Source organism: Staurois parvus, unplaced genomic scaffold, assembly GCF_062004578.1.
Source record: "Staurois parvus isolate SC_StPar_1 unplaced genomic scaffold, SC_StPar_1.0 ptg000713l, whole genome shotgun sequence".
Lineage (NCBI taxonomy): Eukaryota > Metazoa > Chordata > Amphibia > Anura > Ranidae > Staurois > Staurois parvus.
This window is the reverse complement of record NW_028318509.1, coordinates 163,646-182,500: the sequence shown is the minus strand read 5'-3', so window position 1 is coordinate 182,500 and position 18,855 is coordinate 163,646. Positions and strand designations below refer to the sequence as shown.

The following is an 18,855-nucleotide window of genomic DNA, read 5'->3' as shown; positions in this document are numbered from 1 at the left end:
TGGAATAAATTGTGGCCAAGATTTATGAAGAAAGATTATTTATTTGCAAAATTTTATAAGAAAAACACTTTTTTTCAAAATTTTTAGACTTTTTCATTTATATAGAAAAATAAAAATCCCAGTGGTTAATAAATACCACCAAAATAAAGTTTTATCTGTCTCAAAAAATGCTAAAAAATTCATATGGGTACAGTGTTGCATGACCGCGCAATCGTCATTCAAAGTGTGATAGCGCTGAAAGCTGAAAATTGGCCTGGACAGCAAGGGGGGGGGGGAAGTGTTCGGACTTGAAGTGGTTAAGGAAGGAATGGTAAAGTCCCAGTGCTGTATGGCTAAGGGTGCCAAGCCACTATATGCCATCCTTGTAGCCATTCGGCACAGTTTGACAGTATTTGACCATTGCTGAAATTCCTAGAGAAGAGATTAGCTGGGGTTGCCGGTCATTTGACCTCACGCTCTGTGCAGGTTCTGCAGTGAGGTAACAAAGGAGCAGGGGGGAATAACTTTGAGCAGTCCAGTGTCCGGACTTGAAGTGGTTAAAGTAGTGCAGTGCTGATTAGCAAAAAAAAATGCACTGGTCATGAAAGGGGTAAAACCTTATTATTAAGGATTTCCTTTAACTTCAGTATACTGTTGAGCACACTCAGAAGATACGGGACAGTTTGTAAAGTCAGGTTGATAACTGGATATAAACATTTTGCTCAAAGACTTTTAAACTGAATTATTTGAGATGAAATTGATCCCTAAATATTATTATGGCTTAATCTCACCAAAAATGATTACATATTTTCTGTAACCTCAGTGCACTGTTATGCACACTGAGGAAATCTGGGACAGTTTATAAAGTCTGGATGATCTTGAATCAAGGATCATATCAGACTTCACCTCTGATGCTCAAGCTGAAGAATCAGATTTATAGAAAGTGAATGTAGGTAGATGGTGGGAAACGTTCCAGATGTTTGCACCCCTAAGCCTGCACAATTGTAATAGTTGAAGACTGTTTGATTCGGTTTTAGCAGCACACACACTAGTCTTTCCTTCCACCTCATTTGACTTCTTAATATATTCTAGAAAATTTCTCCCAACTTTCCATTGAGCTGAACACCGTATATATTAGGCTACCTTGGTAGCGTCGGTCCTAGTTGTCGCCCATAGCAGAAGGTGGCTACCTTCCATTGTCCCAGATGGCCATAGAAACATTAAAGGGCCATAGGCAACACAAACCGGTATTCCTCTGGTCTTGGAACCTTGGTCTGTCGGGTCACAAAGCAGCAGGGACAATCCTCAGACGTTTAGCCCTGGCTTCTCGTTTTTTGTGTTTGGATTCCTTCGAAATTGTCTCAGCCCAGCAAATGGCTTATTCCCCATGTGTTGGGTAACAGGTGCTCTTCATTAATTGTCCTTAACAAAACATTGTCCAACTGGCTGCCATAGTCCGTTATAAGCGGAGAGCTCTGTGTGCATGTCACTTGTGCTCACTTGTGTGTTTTACGTGTGTCCCGTGTACCGTGCATGTCTCATCGTGATGCTTGTGATGTGGCTAAAGCCTTGCTGTGCTGGGAGCTGGCTGTCATGTAGCTGTGCTTGGCAACAATATGATGTGTATTCAAATGTATTGTAATGTTTTGTATTCAATTCCTCATAAAGTAATGAAGTTAAAACTTCAGGCAATAGGACAATAGTGATCGCTGTCTCTGTCCTATGATCACTTTTTTTTTTTTTTAGTGTGGTGGTGTTAATTTTTTTCCTTTTTTTTTTTCCCCTTCTCCAAATTTTTGCTTTTTCTTTCTGTTCTTGCTGTTTTTTTTTTCCTTTGCTCTTTACTTTTCTTCTCATTTTTATTTGTTTTCTCCCTCTTCAATCTTTTCTCTTCTTCTCACTCCCGTTGTTGTTTTTTTTTTTCTCTCCCAGCTTTTTTTTTAACTTGCTCTTTATTTTTCATCTTGTGTCATGCATTCTCTCTCTCTCCCTCTCTCTCTCTCCCTCCCTCTCCTTCCCTCTCCCTCCCTCCCTCCCTCCCTCTCCCTCCCTCCCCCCCTCCCCCCCCCTCTCCCTCCCCCCTCCGTCCCTCTCCCTCCCCCCTCCCTCCCTCTCCCTCCCTCCCTCCCCCCCTTCCTCCCTCCCCCCCTTCCTCCCTCTCTCCCTCCCTCCCTCTCTCCCCCCCCTCCCTCCCCCCCTCCCTCCCCCCCTCCCTCTCTCCCCCCCCTCCCTCCCCCCCTCCCTCTCTCCCCCCCCTCCCTCCCCCCCTCCCTCTCTCCCCCCTCTCCCTCTCTCCCCCCCTCTCTCTCCCTCTCTCCCCCCCCCTCTCCCCTCTCTCCCCCCCCCTTTCCCCTCTCCCCTCTCTTCCCCCCCTTCCCCTCTCCCCTCTCTTCCCCCCCTTCCCCTCTCCCCTCTCTTCCCCCCCCTTTCCCTCTCCCCTCTCTTCCCCCCCCCCTTTCTCCTCTCCCCCCCCCCCCTTTCTCCTCTTCTCTCCCCCCTTTCTCCTCTTCTCCCCCCCTTTCTCCTCTTCTCCCCCCCTTTCTCCTCTTCTCCCCCCCCCCTTTCTCCTCTTCTCCCCCCCCCCTTTCTCCTCTTCTCCCCCCCCCCCCCCTTTCTCCTCTTCTCCCCCCCCCCCCTTTCTCCTCTTCTCCCCCCCCCCCCTTTCTCCTCTTCTCCCCCCCCCCCCTTTCTCCTCTTCTCTCCCTCCCTCTCCCTCTCTCCCTTTCTTTCTCCCCCCTCTCTCCTTCTCTCTCCCCCCTCTTTGTTTTTTTTTTCCTCTTGCAATATATATTGTTTTTAAAGTTACGCTTTCCTTTTTTTCTCATGTTGTTATATTTCCCCCCCCATCTCTCTTTTTTCCCTTATTCTTTTTTTTTTCCTTTTGTTCTTTCGTCTATTTTTTTGCTCTACATTTTTTTTCTCTCTCCCTCTATTTGTTCCTCTCTTTACTATTACTTTTTTCTCTCTCCTTCCTCTTTTCTTCTTCTTTTTTTTTTTCACTCTCTCTCTCACTTCATTTTGTTCTCCACTTATCTGTTTTTCTTCTCTTCCTCTGCTCAGCTGTCTCTCGTATTTGTGGACAGTTCCATTGTAGTTGATCACAATGAGTGCTTCTAAAACTAAAGTTTTTCTATAACACAAATTTTCAAGGGAGGCAATCTCAATTGGGCTTTTGTACAAATCTAAATAGTCAGTCTTTAACTATTCTAACTGTGCAGGCTTACTTGAAATTAAAACCAGGTCTGCAGTGGTAGCTCACATATTGTCATCCTGACAGGTTCTGTTAAATAAGAACATAAAGACTGCTTAAGGGTAACTTTATTATGTAGAGGGATCCAGGGGCGGACTGACAACTTATGGGGCCCCCGGGCAATAGGGGATCATAAGGCCCCTGTGTCCTTGCCCAAACTCAAAAAAGCCTATGAAAAAGGTACCAGGGGCATCTCATGGGGCCCCCTACTGACCCCGGGCCCTCAGCAGGGCCCGAGTATCCAAATGGTCAGTCCGCCCCTGGAGGGATCACTACCCAAGCAATGACTTTTAATCATTTTAGATGAGGGATTAAAATAGTTTTTATAAATTAAGTTTGTTTAGAGTTTTTTTTTTTTTTTATGCAACTTCCTCACCGTAAAATAATTGCATAAATATACACCCCCCTTTATTATGGCACACACAGATCTTCACTGGTGCGGCCAATTCATTTCTAGAGTCTGTTGGTTAGAGCAGGAGATTGCCTGTTCATAGTCGAGGGGTTTTAGATGATTGTCCTATAAATACACGTGTCTGAAAGGTTGGAATTATGGTATAATCTGCACCATGAAGATAAATGAACTCTCCGTGCAGCTCTGTGAAGAAGCTATTAAAAAGCAAGTCAGGGGATGGATACAAGAAAATATTCAAGTTACTGGATACAGTATACCTAGGAGTACAGATAAATCAGGAATGTATCCACACCAGGTGTGCCACCCTAATGTCAATGATAGTAATTAGTGCATGTGGCCAATTTTATCGCACTTAACTGGATTTCCTAGTTCAGGTCAAGTGAAACGTGTTCAGTGTGCACACATATTTAAGTGCAGAGCAGTCCTCAATCCAGAATTCCAAAGCTCCATGACTCAGTCCAGGATTCTTCCTGAGCCTTGTATCTCGCTCCAAGATCCCCCCCCAAGCCTCCATAACTCAGTTCAAGATTCATTCCAGAGCCCTGTGACCTAATACAAGATCCTCCAAGCCCCCCCTTACTTGGATGTAGATGTCCCCATGACTCAATCCAATATTCCTCTGATTTCTGTGAGTTAAGGCAAGATCCATCCAAGTCCTCATGACTTGGTCCAAGGTTCCTCCCTGAGCCCCCTAATCCCTCCGAGCCCCAGTGGCTCAATCCAAATTGCCCCATACCTTAATCCCAGTAACTTCCCTAAACTCTGAGATATAATCCGGGATCTCCCTGAGCCCCCATGACTCAGTTCAGTGTTCCCCCTTGATTTCCGTTATTTAAGGTAAGATCCCGGTGAGCCCTCTTGACGTTGTCCAAGATTCCTCCCTGAGCCCTAGTGACTCGATACAAGATTCCACCATGTTTTAACCCTTTGAGGACCAAGGGACGTATTTGTCCCATGTTTGTAATTGCGTGTATCATCTGATAAAGAACTTAACTCTTTTTTTTTGGTTTGAGTCAAAATATTAGTTCTTATCAACAAACAACAAATGGATCTAGCTTTTTGCCAATTATTTCATGAAATGGCTTAGTTACAGTAACTGAAGTGTACGAACTTTAAAAACAAAAAAATGTATTATTTTGGCGTTCCAAAACCTTACGGTCCTCAAAGGGTTAATCCCAGTACCTTCCCTATGATCTGTGACATAATCTAACTTCTCCTATGAGCCCCCATGACTCAGTAGAAGATTCCCACCTGATTTCTATGATCTAATGCAAGATCCCACCGAGCCCTTATGACTCAGTCCAAAATTCCACTCTGAGCCTCAGTGACTCAATCCAAGTTGCCCCCCTGACTCTTTGACATAATCCAAGATCTCTCCTGAGCCCCCATGACTCAGTCCAGGATTCCCACTTGATTTCCGTGATTTAATGTAAGATCCCAGTGAACCCTCTTGACGTGGTCCAAGATTCCTCCCTGAGCCCCAGTGACTCAATACAAACTGCCCCCATGTCTTAATCCCAGTATTTTCCCTAAAATCTGTGACATAATCCAACTTCTCCTATGAGTCCCCATGACTCAGTAGAAGATTCCCACCTGATTTCTGTGATCTAATGCAAAATCCCACCAAGCCCTTATGACTCGGTCCAAAAGTCCTCTCTGAGCGCCAGTGACACAATCCAAGTTGCCCCCCTGACTTTGACATAATCCAAGATCTCTCCTTCGCCCCCATGACTTAGTCCAGGATTCCCACTTGATTTCCGTGACTTAATGTAAGATCCCAGTGAGCCCTCTTGACGTGGTCCAAGATTACTCCCTGATCCCCAGTGATTCAATACAAGCTTCCCCCATGACGTAATACCAGTACCTTCCCTAAAATCTGTGACATAATCCAACTTCTTCTCTGAGCCCCCATGACTCCGTAGAAGATTCCCACCTGTGATCTAATGCAAGATCCCACCGAGCCCTTATGACTTGGTCCAAAATTCCTTTCTGAGCCTCAGTGACTCAATCCAAGTTTCCCCCCTGACTCTGTGACATAATCCAAGATTTCTCCTGAGCCCCCATGACTCATTCCAAGATGAAACCGTCATTCAGTCCATGGTTCCTCCCTGAGCCCCGTGACCTAATCCAAGATCCACTCAAGCCCTCATGACTCCAACCAAGGTGCAAGCAAAGGTGCTGGAGCCAGTTACAATCTTTAATAGTATTGTTTTATGAAAAGTCTGCAAACCTCCAACAGTAGCAAACAAAATTGCTAATATGTTTTGGCTGGATCTCCTTAATCAGAACAGGCTAGCTGAAATGCATTGGAAGTCTTGTATGATGCTGTCCAATGTTTGAATTTTTCTAATAAAAACTATTAATGTTTGTAGGTGGCCCCAGCACCCTTGTGGGTTTTTTTGCTGTTGGAGGGCGGACAGGAGTCCACCTGTTTTAGCCGGCACTCCATGGACCATATTGAAAGAGAGGTTGAGCAATTTTGGTCCCACGCCCCGTTACTCAAAGCAGGATCTTACTAGCCTCATGACTTATACCACGTCTTGACTCAATTCCTATGAGCCATCCCTATGCCTCGTGATTCAGTGCCTCCTCCCCTCATGACGTAATCCAACCCCCCATCAGTCTGTCAATTTCCCATCCCCAACATCCCAGTACACATGCAGCATGCTGAGCCAGGATCTCACTAGTGATGGAATTCACAGTGCACTAAATCTAGGGATAATGTAAGAGACGACTGCTCTTAGATGTGTATTTTTGCCATGGTTGCAGGAAAGCCTCATTACAGGGAGTGTGCAGGGAAATGTCTGAGTGCCAAGGCACCATAGGGAACTATAGGCACTATAGGGTTCAGCAGTGTGAGCTCTCTTTGTCCTCTATTAACCTGTCTTCCTGCTATTCCTCATTAGACGTGAACTCATTCCAACAAACGACAAAGTGGATTGATGATGTCAGGACGGAGCGGGGCAGTGATGTCATCATCATGCTGGTGGGGAATAAAACAGATCTTGCTGATAAGAGGTAATGTCAACCATGTGAATTTAAAGTGGGGCTCCAGCTGGCTTTGAAAGGAGTCAGATGGTTAGAAAACCTGTTGAGTTATTACTGCTTTCTCTGTCCCTGATTTTTTTTTTTTTTTTTTTTTTCTTCTGGTACCATAAACAAGCAGAATTTGTCCAGCTGGGACACAAACAGCAAGAAAAGATATGTTTTTGGAGTGGGGAATGCTCTCAGGCATGTCACCCTAGGTGTGACACATGCCTATAACTTAAGGGAACCTCTCAGGATGGCGTTTTGACACTCCTCTTGCGCTGGAGCTTGCTAGTGGCAGACACTTAGACATGGTCCCAGTCCTGCCAATAAAATATTCTCTACAGCATCCAGCACAATGACCTGTGTGACACAGAACTGGTATTACTTCAAGAAGTCCATCAGTGGCACTGAAAGGGAACTGCAGCTGACAGGTTCTCGTTAACAGCTTAAAGCGGAATTTCCCCTTTTGGGTGGAGCGCCACTTTAAGTCTTTGTCCCTCTGCTCCCCATTAAGGATTGGCACCTTTGGGGAGTCGATTCCAGAATTTGACAAGTACCAGCTCCCACTTTCGCTGTAATTGCCTGAGGCGATCGGAAGCGGAAGTTGTGTCCTCCCTCCCCGTAGTCTTGTGGGACACGTGACAGGTCCCAGAAGACTACGGGGCCATTCACAAAGCGCATCGCTTCTCACACATGCGCAGTGGTTACCCGGCTGTGAAGCCGCAAGCTGTCACAGCCGGGTGACCACACTGAAGATGCCGGCGCCAGGGAGAGAAGACGACCGGTGAAACCAGCCAAGGTGAGGACACTGCTGGACCGAGGGACAGGTAAGTGGCTCTATTTTAAAAATCGGCAGCTACAGTTTTTGTAGCTGCTGACTTTTATTTTTTTTATTTTCAGCTGGAACTCCACTTTAACTTTAAAATAGAAGAAAAACCCTATCGTTAAAAATGCCATGAACATGGTAAAAATGAAAAAAGTTTTTAAAGTCATTATTCAGTACTTTGAAATCTGCCACTTTCATTAAAACATTACCTGGTCATGCCATGAAAGTCCTTGTTCAGGCTTCTTTTTCTGTCGCATTGTCCCTGTCAAAACGTAGGACACAATGAACAGCTATACCAGCGCACATTGCACAGCATGGTCCGCTATCATTGGGTCAGTGGGTAGGACTTGCAGTGGCAATCAGCAGAACACATCATTCCCCCCAGGCAGAGCAGGGTGGAGTGGAGCTGTCAATCAAGCCATTGGATCCACCCCATAGGCATTTGACATGGGCAGTAGTGATGAGCTCGTGCATGTTCTGTTTAGGAGCGTGTGAGCCTGCCGGGAAGTTGTCATTTATAAATTGCAATAATCTGTGGCCAGGGTAAGTCCCTGCCCTGCAGTTGTACTTATACATGCCCCCAGCTCATCAATAGTGAGCAGCTAGAAGCCGTGAGTAGACATAGCTTGTTTGTAAAAGGACAAGAACCACGTGCACCATGGTGGAAATGCTACAGAAATTGAGCCTGCAGAGAACAAGACCAAAAAATAAATGAAACCTAGAATATAGACATGTGTGTGGCTTTACAGTTTTTCTTTTTTTTTTGGTTTGTTTTTTGGACCCTGAGTTCATTGATTTGCTGATATACATTAGTGATTATTATTGGGGATCTTCCTTGAGATAACATGGGCTGGTTTATTTCTTACACAGGCAAGTGTCCATAGAGGAAGGAGAGAGGAAAGCCAAGGAGCTGAATGTAATGTTTATCGAAACCAGCGCTAAAGCCGGATACAATGTAAAACAGGTAAGGAGCTGCTTCTGGCTGTGCCCCCATGTCCCACCCATTCATCGTTTCCTGCTACATTTATTGCTTTCTTTTCTTGTGTCTTCCAGCTTTTCAGACGTGTGGCAGCCGCGCTGCCCGGCATGGAAAGTTCACAGGACAAGAGCAGAGAAGACAGTATCCTTTCCCTGTGTCCGAGAACATTCAGTATATATGGTATTTACCTTCCAAGGGGTCATGGCCAATGGTCTTTGGCCTTGGGGCCTGTGTCAGTGTAATGCTATGGAGACTGTTCACACACAGCTTGTGACTGGCTGGTTCTGTTTGAGCATCAGTCTCCAGAATCCTCAGGCCGAGAGACCACATAGCCGAGTGCTGGAGGGCAAAGAGCTGGTCTTATTATAGAGGAAAGCTTCTCTGGTCCACCATTACCATTTAAAAGCTGAATCTGTTTTTCTAACCATCCTCAGAGTTCACAACCCCCCCTTTACAGAGTTCAGCGTGGCTCTTCCAGCAAATGCAAGTGTACAATCCAAACGCACACGTTCCTGCGTTAAACATGGCTGTGTGTATAAGTGGGTGCTGCAGCAACAAACGGCTGGAACCGAACAGAATCAGCAAGGGAGAATATCACCAGCACACCGAGGATCACCAATATGGGTCCAAAAGGTTTAACCCCTGCATGCCGGCTCCTCCCGGCCCTTTAAGAGTTTCAGAAGCCGGGACGAGCGGGGCGGGGTTTAGGTATCGTGACCGCCGTGACACGTCACGGCGGTCACATGATCGGGAAAGGTCCCAGTCGAAAGAGGAGACCGGGACCTTTCCGGGAGTACCGGACATGTGTGCTGGGAGCGCGCAGGGCGAGCACATATGTTTTTTTTAATAGAACGCAAATGTGTGGCCGCTCGGCGTCTAGGCCCAGACACCAGGAGGCCGCGTGAAGAGGTTAATGAACGATCACATAGTTACAGCAAGGCAACGTTTCGGAGTCTCGCAGGACCCCTTCATCAGGCATGTGACGATCACATAGTTACAGCAAGGCAGTGTTTCGGAGTCTCACAGGACCCCTTCATCAGGTCACATGCCATTCATTAAAACCTTTGGACCCATGTTGGTGATCCTCCGTGGGCTGGTGACATTTTCCCTTGCTATTCCAGCAAAGTCGCAACATTCATGTACAGAGATCTGTGAATGAAAAAAGTCCTATTTGCCCCCACAGTGTAGGGACTAATAATCTCCATTGAGCACATGTTCAGTGCTGCCACCACCACACTTGAAGGTCCATACCTCGGTACGGACCTGAGCTGGGTGAAGAGTCTGCAGGAGCCAGAGCCTTGCATCTGTAATCTACTGATCACAGTTGCAGTGCTTTGCACATGGGTGCAATTATTTATTTATTTATTTATTTATTTTTTGCAAAAGATGGAAGTCTTCTTTAATTGTACAGAGGAGGGTAAAAATATTTGGAATTTCCCATTTTCTTCAGTGTTGATACTTCTGAACTTTTCCTGATTTGGGAAAATTCTGTGCTAGGTTGTACAACTTTATTTCTCAGACCCCTAGGCCAGTGGTGGGCAACCTTTTTTTTCAACTGAGCCAAATCTCGCCAAAACCACGATTGAAATTTATTTTGAGAGCCACATTTTTAAAACTGAAAATACATCCCCCATATAGTAATTCATGCCCCATAGTAATTCATCCCCCATATAGTAATTCATCCCCCATATAGTAATTCATCCCCCATATAGTAATTCATCCCCCATAGTAATTCATCCGCCATATAGTAATTCACCCCCCATATAGTAATTTATCCACCATATAGTAATTCATCCCCCATATAGTAATTCATCCCCCATATAGTAATTCATCCCCCATATAGTAATTCATCCCCCATATAGTAATTCATTCCCCATATTGTGTCAATTCACTTACCTTTGCTCCGCGCGTTCCTCTCGCCGTGTTCCCGCGCCGTTCCGGTCTTCAGGGCGGACTGTGAGAGGAGAGGAGTTCGTCACGCTGCCCCGCCTACATCCTGACAGCCAATGTTTGCCACACTCCGCAGGATTAAAAGGTCCGCCGGGCCGTAGTTTGCCCATTGCTGGGCTAGCTGCAGAGTCCTGACTTTTGGGGCGGCCGCCCGAGAGGAGGGAGGGGAGCGGGCGCCCGGCACACAGAAGAGCCGCATTAAAATGTGTAAAGAGCCGCATGTGGCTCGCGAGCCGCGGCTTGCCGACCACTGCCCTAGGGCAAAAGTTGGGCGAAAGCACTCAGACAGCTTTGTTCAGCCATTGGATTGCTAATTCTTAAAGCAACTCTTTCATCAAAAAAAGAACTGTATTAATAGTTTTCAGTCCCACTGCTTGTGCATCCACTCTTTGTTCTCTTGTAGAGCTATACCAGCCAAAGTATATTCAGCATATGACACAGGATACCTCTCAAGCCCCAAGATCCCCATGAGGATACCTCTCAAGGCCCAGGATACCTCTCAAGCCCCAAGATCCCCACCAGGATACCTCTCAAGCTCCAAGATCCCCATGAGCCCCAATAACTCTCTCCAGGAACCCCCCTGCCCCTTGGCCTAAAGCCAGATAACCAAGCCCTGTGACCTAATGCGAAATCCCCAACCTGTTTTGTCACCAGCGTGTTTCCTTGGGACTGTCACTAAGGTCAGGGTAGCTTTCCCCTTTGGTGAGCTCAAGAGGTAAAATAAATGCCAAAGCCCTGTGTCTTGGGTTCTCTGAGCTCATATGTACCCCGTCTATGCCCATAGACTATAGAAGGCAGGTGTATTGGTAGGATCTGTCTGTGGAGCAACCCAAAAATGTGTACACTTGGGAGGGAGGATGCTATTGGTATCCGCTTATTAGGGTGACACAATAGCATTTAGATAGGTTTCCAAATAGGAGCTAGCCAATACCATCCCTGTGGCACCACAGGCACAAGTTTTTTTTTTTTTGTTTTTTTTTACCAATTCTACTCTGAAAATAGGCAGAACAGATATTTTGTGGCCAATGTGCTAATTATACTGGAAAAGCGATCAGACGAGCGGTTATATGCTGGCGCATGTGACAGAACGCGGCATGTCGTTCGATAATTGGGGTGAGATACGGGGCACAGCAGCGTCCGCTCTCGGTCACGTTTTATGTGCGTTGTGTCCTTTGTCACTGATCAGACTTTAAAAGCCGCATCCAGGGCTCTCCAATCTTCGCGCCGTCATCTTTCTTTGTCGGAGATTTCCTCTGTTTTGTCTGGATGCGTCAAAAAGCAGACAAAGCTATCCTTCTGTGACAATGTCTCTGTGTGTGTACAGCAAGGAGACAAGCCGCTATATTGATGATCTTAACTACAAAGAGAGATGTTTCTGAAAACTGGTGCAAGGGGAATGCAGGCGTCGCCATGGTAACCTGTCAGGCATTTGTCTGGCGCAGTTTGCTAAATGAAGATGAAAGCACTTTAATGCTTTCCCAAGCCGAGTCCCATTTCACTTTGCATCAAGGTCCTTAAAGGGGCACTCTCCTGTAAAATATTTTTGTTGCTTAAAGGTAAAGTAAACGTTGTCACATACCCCTTCCCCAAAATCCACACCCCACCGCCTTTCCAAGGTTACCTGCGTCACAGAGTGGGGGGATCCTGGCGATGCTTTTCATATAGCATGGCTTTGCATGTCTGCAACAGTTGGTTACTACAAATGCCTCCATGGCAGCAGAGCAAGGTTGAAATGCTCTGCAGGCTTCATAGAAAAAAAAAAAAAAGATATAGAACAAATGCACATTGTTTGTTAGATTAAAATGGTTCTAAAGCCTCAAGGTTTTTTTTTTTTACCTTCATGCATTCACTTCATTAATGTAAAAAAACCTTCTGTGTCCAGAATCACTCTCCCCCCTCCACATACTTGCCTGATCTCGATCCAGCACTGTGCAGGGGAGCAGCGGCTCTCATTTCCCTTACAGAGCAGATTGATAGCAGTGGGAGCCATTGGCTCCTGCTGCTTTCATTCAAATCCAATGACCAGGGGGTGGGGTGTGCCTTACTGTCTGTGTCTATGGACACAGGCAGCGTGCTTCGGTACACCCCCCCAAGCAAGTGGCTTGCTAGGTGGGTTTTTTTTGGAAGGCAGGAAGAGCCAGGGGCGTCGGCGGGGGGAACCCAGAAGAGGAGGATTGGGGCTACACTATGCAAAGCTTCTGCACAGAGCAGGAAGTTGTCTTCCTTTTTCATATTTGTCTTTTATATTTACCAGTTGTTCAGCAAAAGTGCCAGTAACAGATTTTGGATGTCATCATCATTTCTGCTGGAAAGCTTTGCCAGCATGTAAATGTGGAGAAATAACAAAATCCTAAGTTTTACCATATGTATGTCATTTCCAAAGTAATTCTCAATATTAATAAATGTCCTGTTTTCATTGATATGCCGCGTGATCTTCCCATGAAGGACTTCTTTCAGGCACTTCCTATTCTACAGTGGCTGCACTCTGCCCAATCTTCTAATTGTGCTCCTGTGTTGTCACTTTATCATGCAGGCTTCCAATTTGGGACAAGTGGCTGTTTTCACACACGTTATGTAAATATGATTCACAATTGTTACTGTGATGTGAGTCACTTTGGGCGTGTCTTGGAAATTCGCTTTCAACGAATTTCTCCTTACCGTGAGTGTCCGCAGTTGGATGCGCAGAAATCCCCCATAAAGCTGTGCGAACTTCCGCTACTGCAGCTAAACTCCACGATTCCTGCGCCTCCAACTGGTTTAGCTCTGTTGAGATGTGGGGAAAATGGAGCTCCCGTTACCCAGGAATGATCACACGACACTCTCAGGTTGCAGTTGGAATTCACTCTGAGACTGGCTCCAACCCCAGCCTCCTGTTTTATTACAAGCACACACACGCCCCCCCCCCCCACGCAGGAGGGGGGTCAGGTCAATCCCCTCCCACAGAACAATGTATAGGGGGTGTCTATACACAGAATGTACATCCTGATTGGAGTGTAGCCTTTCCTTTTATCTATACTGAAAACCAGTTCTCCCCTCCCCCTTTCCCATCATTTACATGCTATCAGCTCCTACTAGTATGTCCATTCCCTGTACAAGCATCCCTTAGATTAAACCGTGTCAGTCTGTATCTGAATGGGCCCGTTACGATCTTTATTAAAACACATCCATCCAGATACAGTTCAGGTCGGTAGTGGTTTGTAAGATATACATGAGCCTACACGCAGAGGTCGCACTGCCCGGCGCCTGGCTATATGAAGTCCATGTGGTACTGTGCTGCTGATATGTGGATACAGGCCCGCGGCCTACCGCCGGCGGCATTCGCACCGAATGCCGTGGTGGTATGCACGCCGGTCTATAAGCGCAGATCTGCCATCTCATCCATTACCGAGCTGAGTACTGTAATACATACATTGTACATGCGCATGGCCTAATTGCAGCCTTCAGAGCTTTAATTAAGCCACACGAGAGACATATGAATAACACTAATATATGACACATTTAAAGTTCAACCTGTAATACAAAATTTCCATGACAGGTGGGGGGCCCATGGAACACAGCTCACTTTGGAGAGGTGGGGAGACCCCTGTCTCAGCTCCCCATATCCCTCTTATGTGTAAGAATAAACATGAGAATGCCGAAATATTTGTAATTACAATAATTTTCTGTGTGAACTGGTGCATTATCTGACAGAAATGCAGGGGTGCCAAGATTTTTGGCCAGGACTGTATGCACTGCGACATGTTTGATAATAAAACAAACCGGCTTCTCTAGAGCCCTCTCCTGCTATCTGCTTGGCTATAACACTTGTAAGAATCACCAGTAATCATTTTTTATTATTATTATTGTATATCTAATTTTGTGGTTTATTATGGGTACCTGTTGAAATATTCATTGTTGGCACTAGCTCTATTGCACTGTACTTTTGTGCAACACGCTTGATTGGCTCCTAGTGCTGCTTTACCTCTTCCAGTCTGCGCTCGGCCTTGCATGACATTACAAACAGCTGATTCCCCAGTTTCAGGTACTTCCACTAGTTTCATTTACAAGTAGATTTAAAGTTCTTCTAAAGCAGTGGTTCTCAACCTGTGGGTCGCGACCCCTTTGGGGGTCGAACGACCCTTTCACAGGGGTCCCCTAAGACCATCAGAAAACACATATTTCCGATGTGTAAAGAGCAGCTACTGTGTAGAAAGCAGCTGCTTTGTTGAAAGCAGCTACGCTGTTAAAAGCAGCTACTGTGTTGAAAGCAACAGTATTGGAGGTAAAACGACATTCATGAATTATAATTACTGGGTAAACAATTTTTTGGTTGGGGGTCACCACAACATGAGGAACTGTATTAAAGGGTCACGGAATTAGGAAGGTTGAGAACCACTGTTCTAAAGAAAAGCATTTAAGAAAAAAAAAAATTATAAACATGTTATACTTGCCTGCTCTGTGCAGTGGTTTTGTACAGAACAGCCCTGATCCAATTCTTTTTGGGTCTCCCTCCATCAGTCCTGGCTCCTTCCACCCACTGAGTGCCCCCCCCAATAGGCAGCCTCTTGCTATGGGGGCACTCAAGCAGACAGGCTTGCTCTCGAGCCGCTCTCCTGTGAATTGACATTACCCATTCACATACACAGCACGTCTCTGGCCTAGTCCCCGCTCCCTTCTCAGTCTGCGCTCAGCCTCGCATGACAATACAAACAGCTGATTCCCCAATTTCAGGTACTTCCACTAGTTTCATTTACAACTAGATTTAAAGTTCTCCTAAAGGAAGGCATTTAAGAGAAAATATGTTATACTTGCCTGCTCTGTGCAGTGGTTTTGTACAGAACAGCCCTGATCCAATTCTTTTTGGGTCTCCCTCCAGCAGTCCTGGCTCCTTCCACCCACTGAGTGCCCCCAATAGGGAGCCACTTGCTATGGGGGCACTCAAGCAGACAGGCTTGTTCTCGGGCCACTCTCCTGTGAATTGTCATTGACCATTCACACACACAGCACGTCTCGGGTCTCATCCCTGCTCTCTTCTCATTGGCTCACAGGCTGCGATTGAGAGCAGCAAGAGCAATGGTTCATGCTACGGTATTATCACGTACCTGGTGATAGAGGCCAATGGAGAGAGGGCTTCCCTTGTGACTAAGTTCCTGACTCCCCTGAGAGTGGGACAGCGGGAGTCTGGTCCAAAGTTGCACAGATCGCCTGTAGGAGTGCTGGTTGGTGGTCCACTCAGAAGCACGGTTGGTGCACGGAGATAGATCTGCAGACAGGAGGCGCCTTGGCGTGGTATGCAAGCCCTTCCGGGATTTAGATGTTTCCTGGGTAGTCGGTTCAAGCCAAGGTCAGGTACCAGGTGGGAATCAGATTAGACGTAGTCAGATGGGATAGCCGAGGTCATACACAGATGAGCGAGAGAGAGTATCCGTAAGCCAAGCCTAAGCTCAGATCAGGGGTAAATCAGAGTAGACAGGTCCAGGAGCAAGCCGAGTCGGTAACAGGAAATCACAGGTCAGAATCACAGGAAACAGGAACAGGGCACGGGGAGCTAGAGATCATCCAGCAACTTGAGGAAGTAATGAACCTCCTTATAAAGGCCGTCTGGCACCAGACTGAGGCTGATGTGTACTTCTGCGGCCATGTAAAGTACTGGCAGAAATGCCAGATCTTCCAGAACTCCTGCCGTAGACAGGATCCTGACAGGTATGAGCCAATAAGGAGAGAAAGACCCGGGATACCTGCAGCTCTTATGCACATCGCTGGATTGAGATCTGGCTCAGGTAAGTATAGGGGGGGGGGGGGGCTGCACACAGGAGGTTTTTTTACCTTAATCTATAGAATAGATTAAGTTAAAAAAAAAAGCCTTGAACCAGTTTAGTTCTTTTGATTGTTCCATGTGATAACATTTTAAATATTCCCTGGTGTTCACTGTTAGGTTGATGTAAGTAAACTGATAACAGGATATAAAATATTAATCAATCATTTCTTTTAGCGGGAGGCCAGGAGTCCACCCTTACGATTAGCCACCTGGGCCCCAATGCTATGGCCAGCACTATGTGATACTTTGGGACTTTAACAGTCACTCCTGGCCTGCATATTGTTTGATTGCTGCTCTGCGACTTCACATAGAAGCCGCAGGAAAATGTATGTCCTTTCCTCCCAACAGCTAAGTTCTGATTCCTGAGAAAAATCTGTTTTCCTTAACTCTCTCAACAGTGATCGACATCAAACTGGAAAAGCCCCAAGAAGCCCCCGTCAGCGAAGGCGGCTGTTCCTGTTAATACAACCCCGCCTCCTCTCCCAGAATCCTTCATGGCCTCTCCCCACCCCCTCTTTCAGAATGTCACTACACCCCTCTCCCCCCTCCATTAACTTTTTTCATTAACCGCAGTGTGAATATCGGCGCGCCTTCCTCACCTGTCCATCGCTGGCTGTCTTCTGGTGACTCTACGAACAATTTAGCTGCACAGGCTCATCCAATATATATAAATATATATACAGTGTCTTCATTATTTAAATGAAACTCAAATGGTGTCACGAGAAAAAAAAAAAAAAATACTGCCTGTTATTGTCCTGTGTTAAAGCCACAGTTCACATCTGCCGAGGAGAGTTATGGCATCCTAGGAGGATCCCGAGTATCTCTGCAGCTCAGTAAAGAAATTGTACAGTCATTCTAGTGCATGGGTGTATGTACCAACCGTGACCACAGTCTGCAAAGGTTCCAAAAATGGTGTAACCCTTTAAGGGGTTGTCCGTTGTGGCAGCCATTTTGAACCCTGGACTCCTGACCCCAGTTATCTGTTCTCTCGGGAGTGCCAGCTAGGCTAAGAAATGAAACATTGCTTCCATATGAATTGGCTCCCATAGTAACAGCCATGTTGTAAGCAGCCTTGGTGGTTCTTCGTGGACCATGTACTGGGCATTTATATTTGGTGTTAAAATGTACAAAAATGGCTGCCTCCCGGTTGCTGGCCTTTGCATACTATTGGGAGGGGGGGGAATAAAAGCATTATTAATCTGTGGTCATGCTCGGTCCTGTTTTATAACGCAGCACGTTCCCGTTTACAAAGGTGTGAACTGCTGCTTTAAATAGTTAATCCTTTTATTAACAATTTTTTTCTTTTTTTTTTTAATTAAATAAAGTTAAATATATTGCACTTTAGAGTGTCACAGAGAAAAATCACTAAAAAAAAAAAAAACCCTGCGTGCGATGGCATAATGGAGTACCTCGCGATGCACAGCGGAATGCGACAAAGAGAGCCGCTCCCTTATTGCGGTGGTGACCGTAGCGGGGTGAGTTTGGCTGGAAAGCGGTCATGGGGGCTATAGAGACAAGTTCCTCAAGCTCTCTGCAACTTGACAAAGTTATGGTGAACAATGGGCCTTCTGAAGTAGTTTGTTTTCTGTCCATCGCACAGAATGCCAATAAAGGAATGATTTCTCTCTTGGTTATAAGGAATGTCCATCTTTTTGTGATCAACTGTTCTTGCTGTGTACCTACACGTCTTTAGAGCTGCCTTTCTCAACCAGGGTTCCCAAAGATGTTACCAGGGGTTTCTGTGACCAGTGATGGATTGATCTTCTGCTTGACGGTGGCTTTGTACACGGTGTGACAATTTAATTCCTGGATTGCCCACGGCGTAGCACTAAGGTGGGGAGTCACATCACCATTTGTACTGGAGCGTGTTCTGACATGTTCTAACTTGAACTCACCTAGGTCCCAGAACGGGTGACTCAGTCTATACGGAGTTGTAGAAGGAATAACATGCGTGTGTTAAACTTAGTAAATAAATAGGTGCAGCGCTACAAAAACACATCATTGGTATCCACCCTCTGAAGAAGAGCGTGCGCACGAAACGCGTTAGCAGGAGCAAAAGACAACCGTGACGTCACACCGCCAGCGCCATCTTAATTGCTGATTTAATACCTACTACACTATGGGCATTCTCTGTGGTCTCCTGCACGGAGCGATTTATTTATAGAGCCCTTCCTGATCCAGCCAACCTTAAGCATCCAGAGAAGGGAGTCCCTTAAAGCAGGCTTCTACACCCGTCCATCCCTTAAAGGGATCTCTGGCCAGTTGGATCCTGTACCTACCCGTGAGCTCCTGGCAGGCACCATCACACCTAGAAGGAGGATTAGCCCGGATTAGGATTTTATCCAATTCCTAAAGGGGACCTCTACAGTGTATTTTAATGCGTATTTACTTTACGCATCTGGTGAGTGCGTAGTTTTACCTCACGATTTGGAGCACTATTTGTGGATTCAACAGCTTATTTGTGCCTAGACCTGCACAGACTGTCACTTACTGGTGTGTGTGTGTGTATATATATATATATATATATATATATATATATACTCACGAACAATACTATTGTGTTTTTGTAGCGCTGCACCTATTTATTTATTATATGCTTCTGAAGGTTTTTTTTACTGGTTAACTTTGGTGT

The 18,855-nt window shown here is 46.0% G+C and overlaps 1 protein-coding gene across 2 annotated transcripts in view; it reads left to right on the top strand.

The window, feature by feature from the left end:
* The window catches only part of LOC149445746 (ras-related protein Rab-6A), a 35,432-nt gene extending 17,572 nt beyond the window's left edge, over positions 1-17,860 (top strand). For both annotated transcript variants that reach the window (XM_089653440.1, XM_089653439.1), the window contains exons 3-6: positions 6,548-6,659; positions 8,368-8,461; positions 8,551-8,617; positions 16,622-17,860. In XM_089653440.1, coding sequence (XP_089509566.1) covers positions 6,548-6,659; positions 8,368-8,461; positions 8,551-8,617; positions 16,622-16,686 — 338 coding nt within the window. In that variant the 3' untranslated portion in view covers positions 16,687-17,860. The remainder of the gene's footprint in view (positions 1-6,547; positions 6,660-8,367; positions 8,462-8,550; positions 8,618-16,621) is intronic.
* The last annotated feature ends 995 nt before the right edge of the window (positions 17,861-18,855 follow it).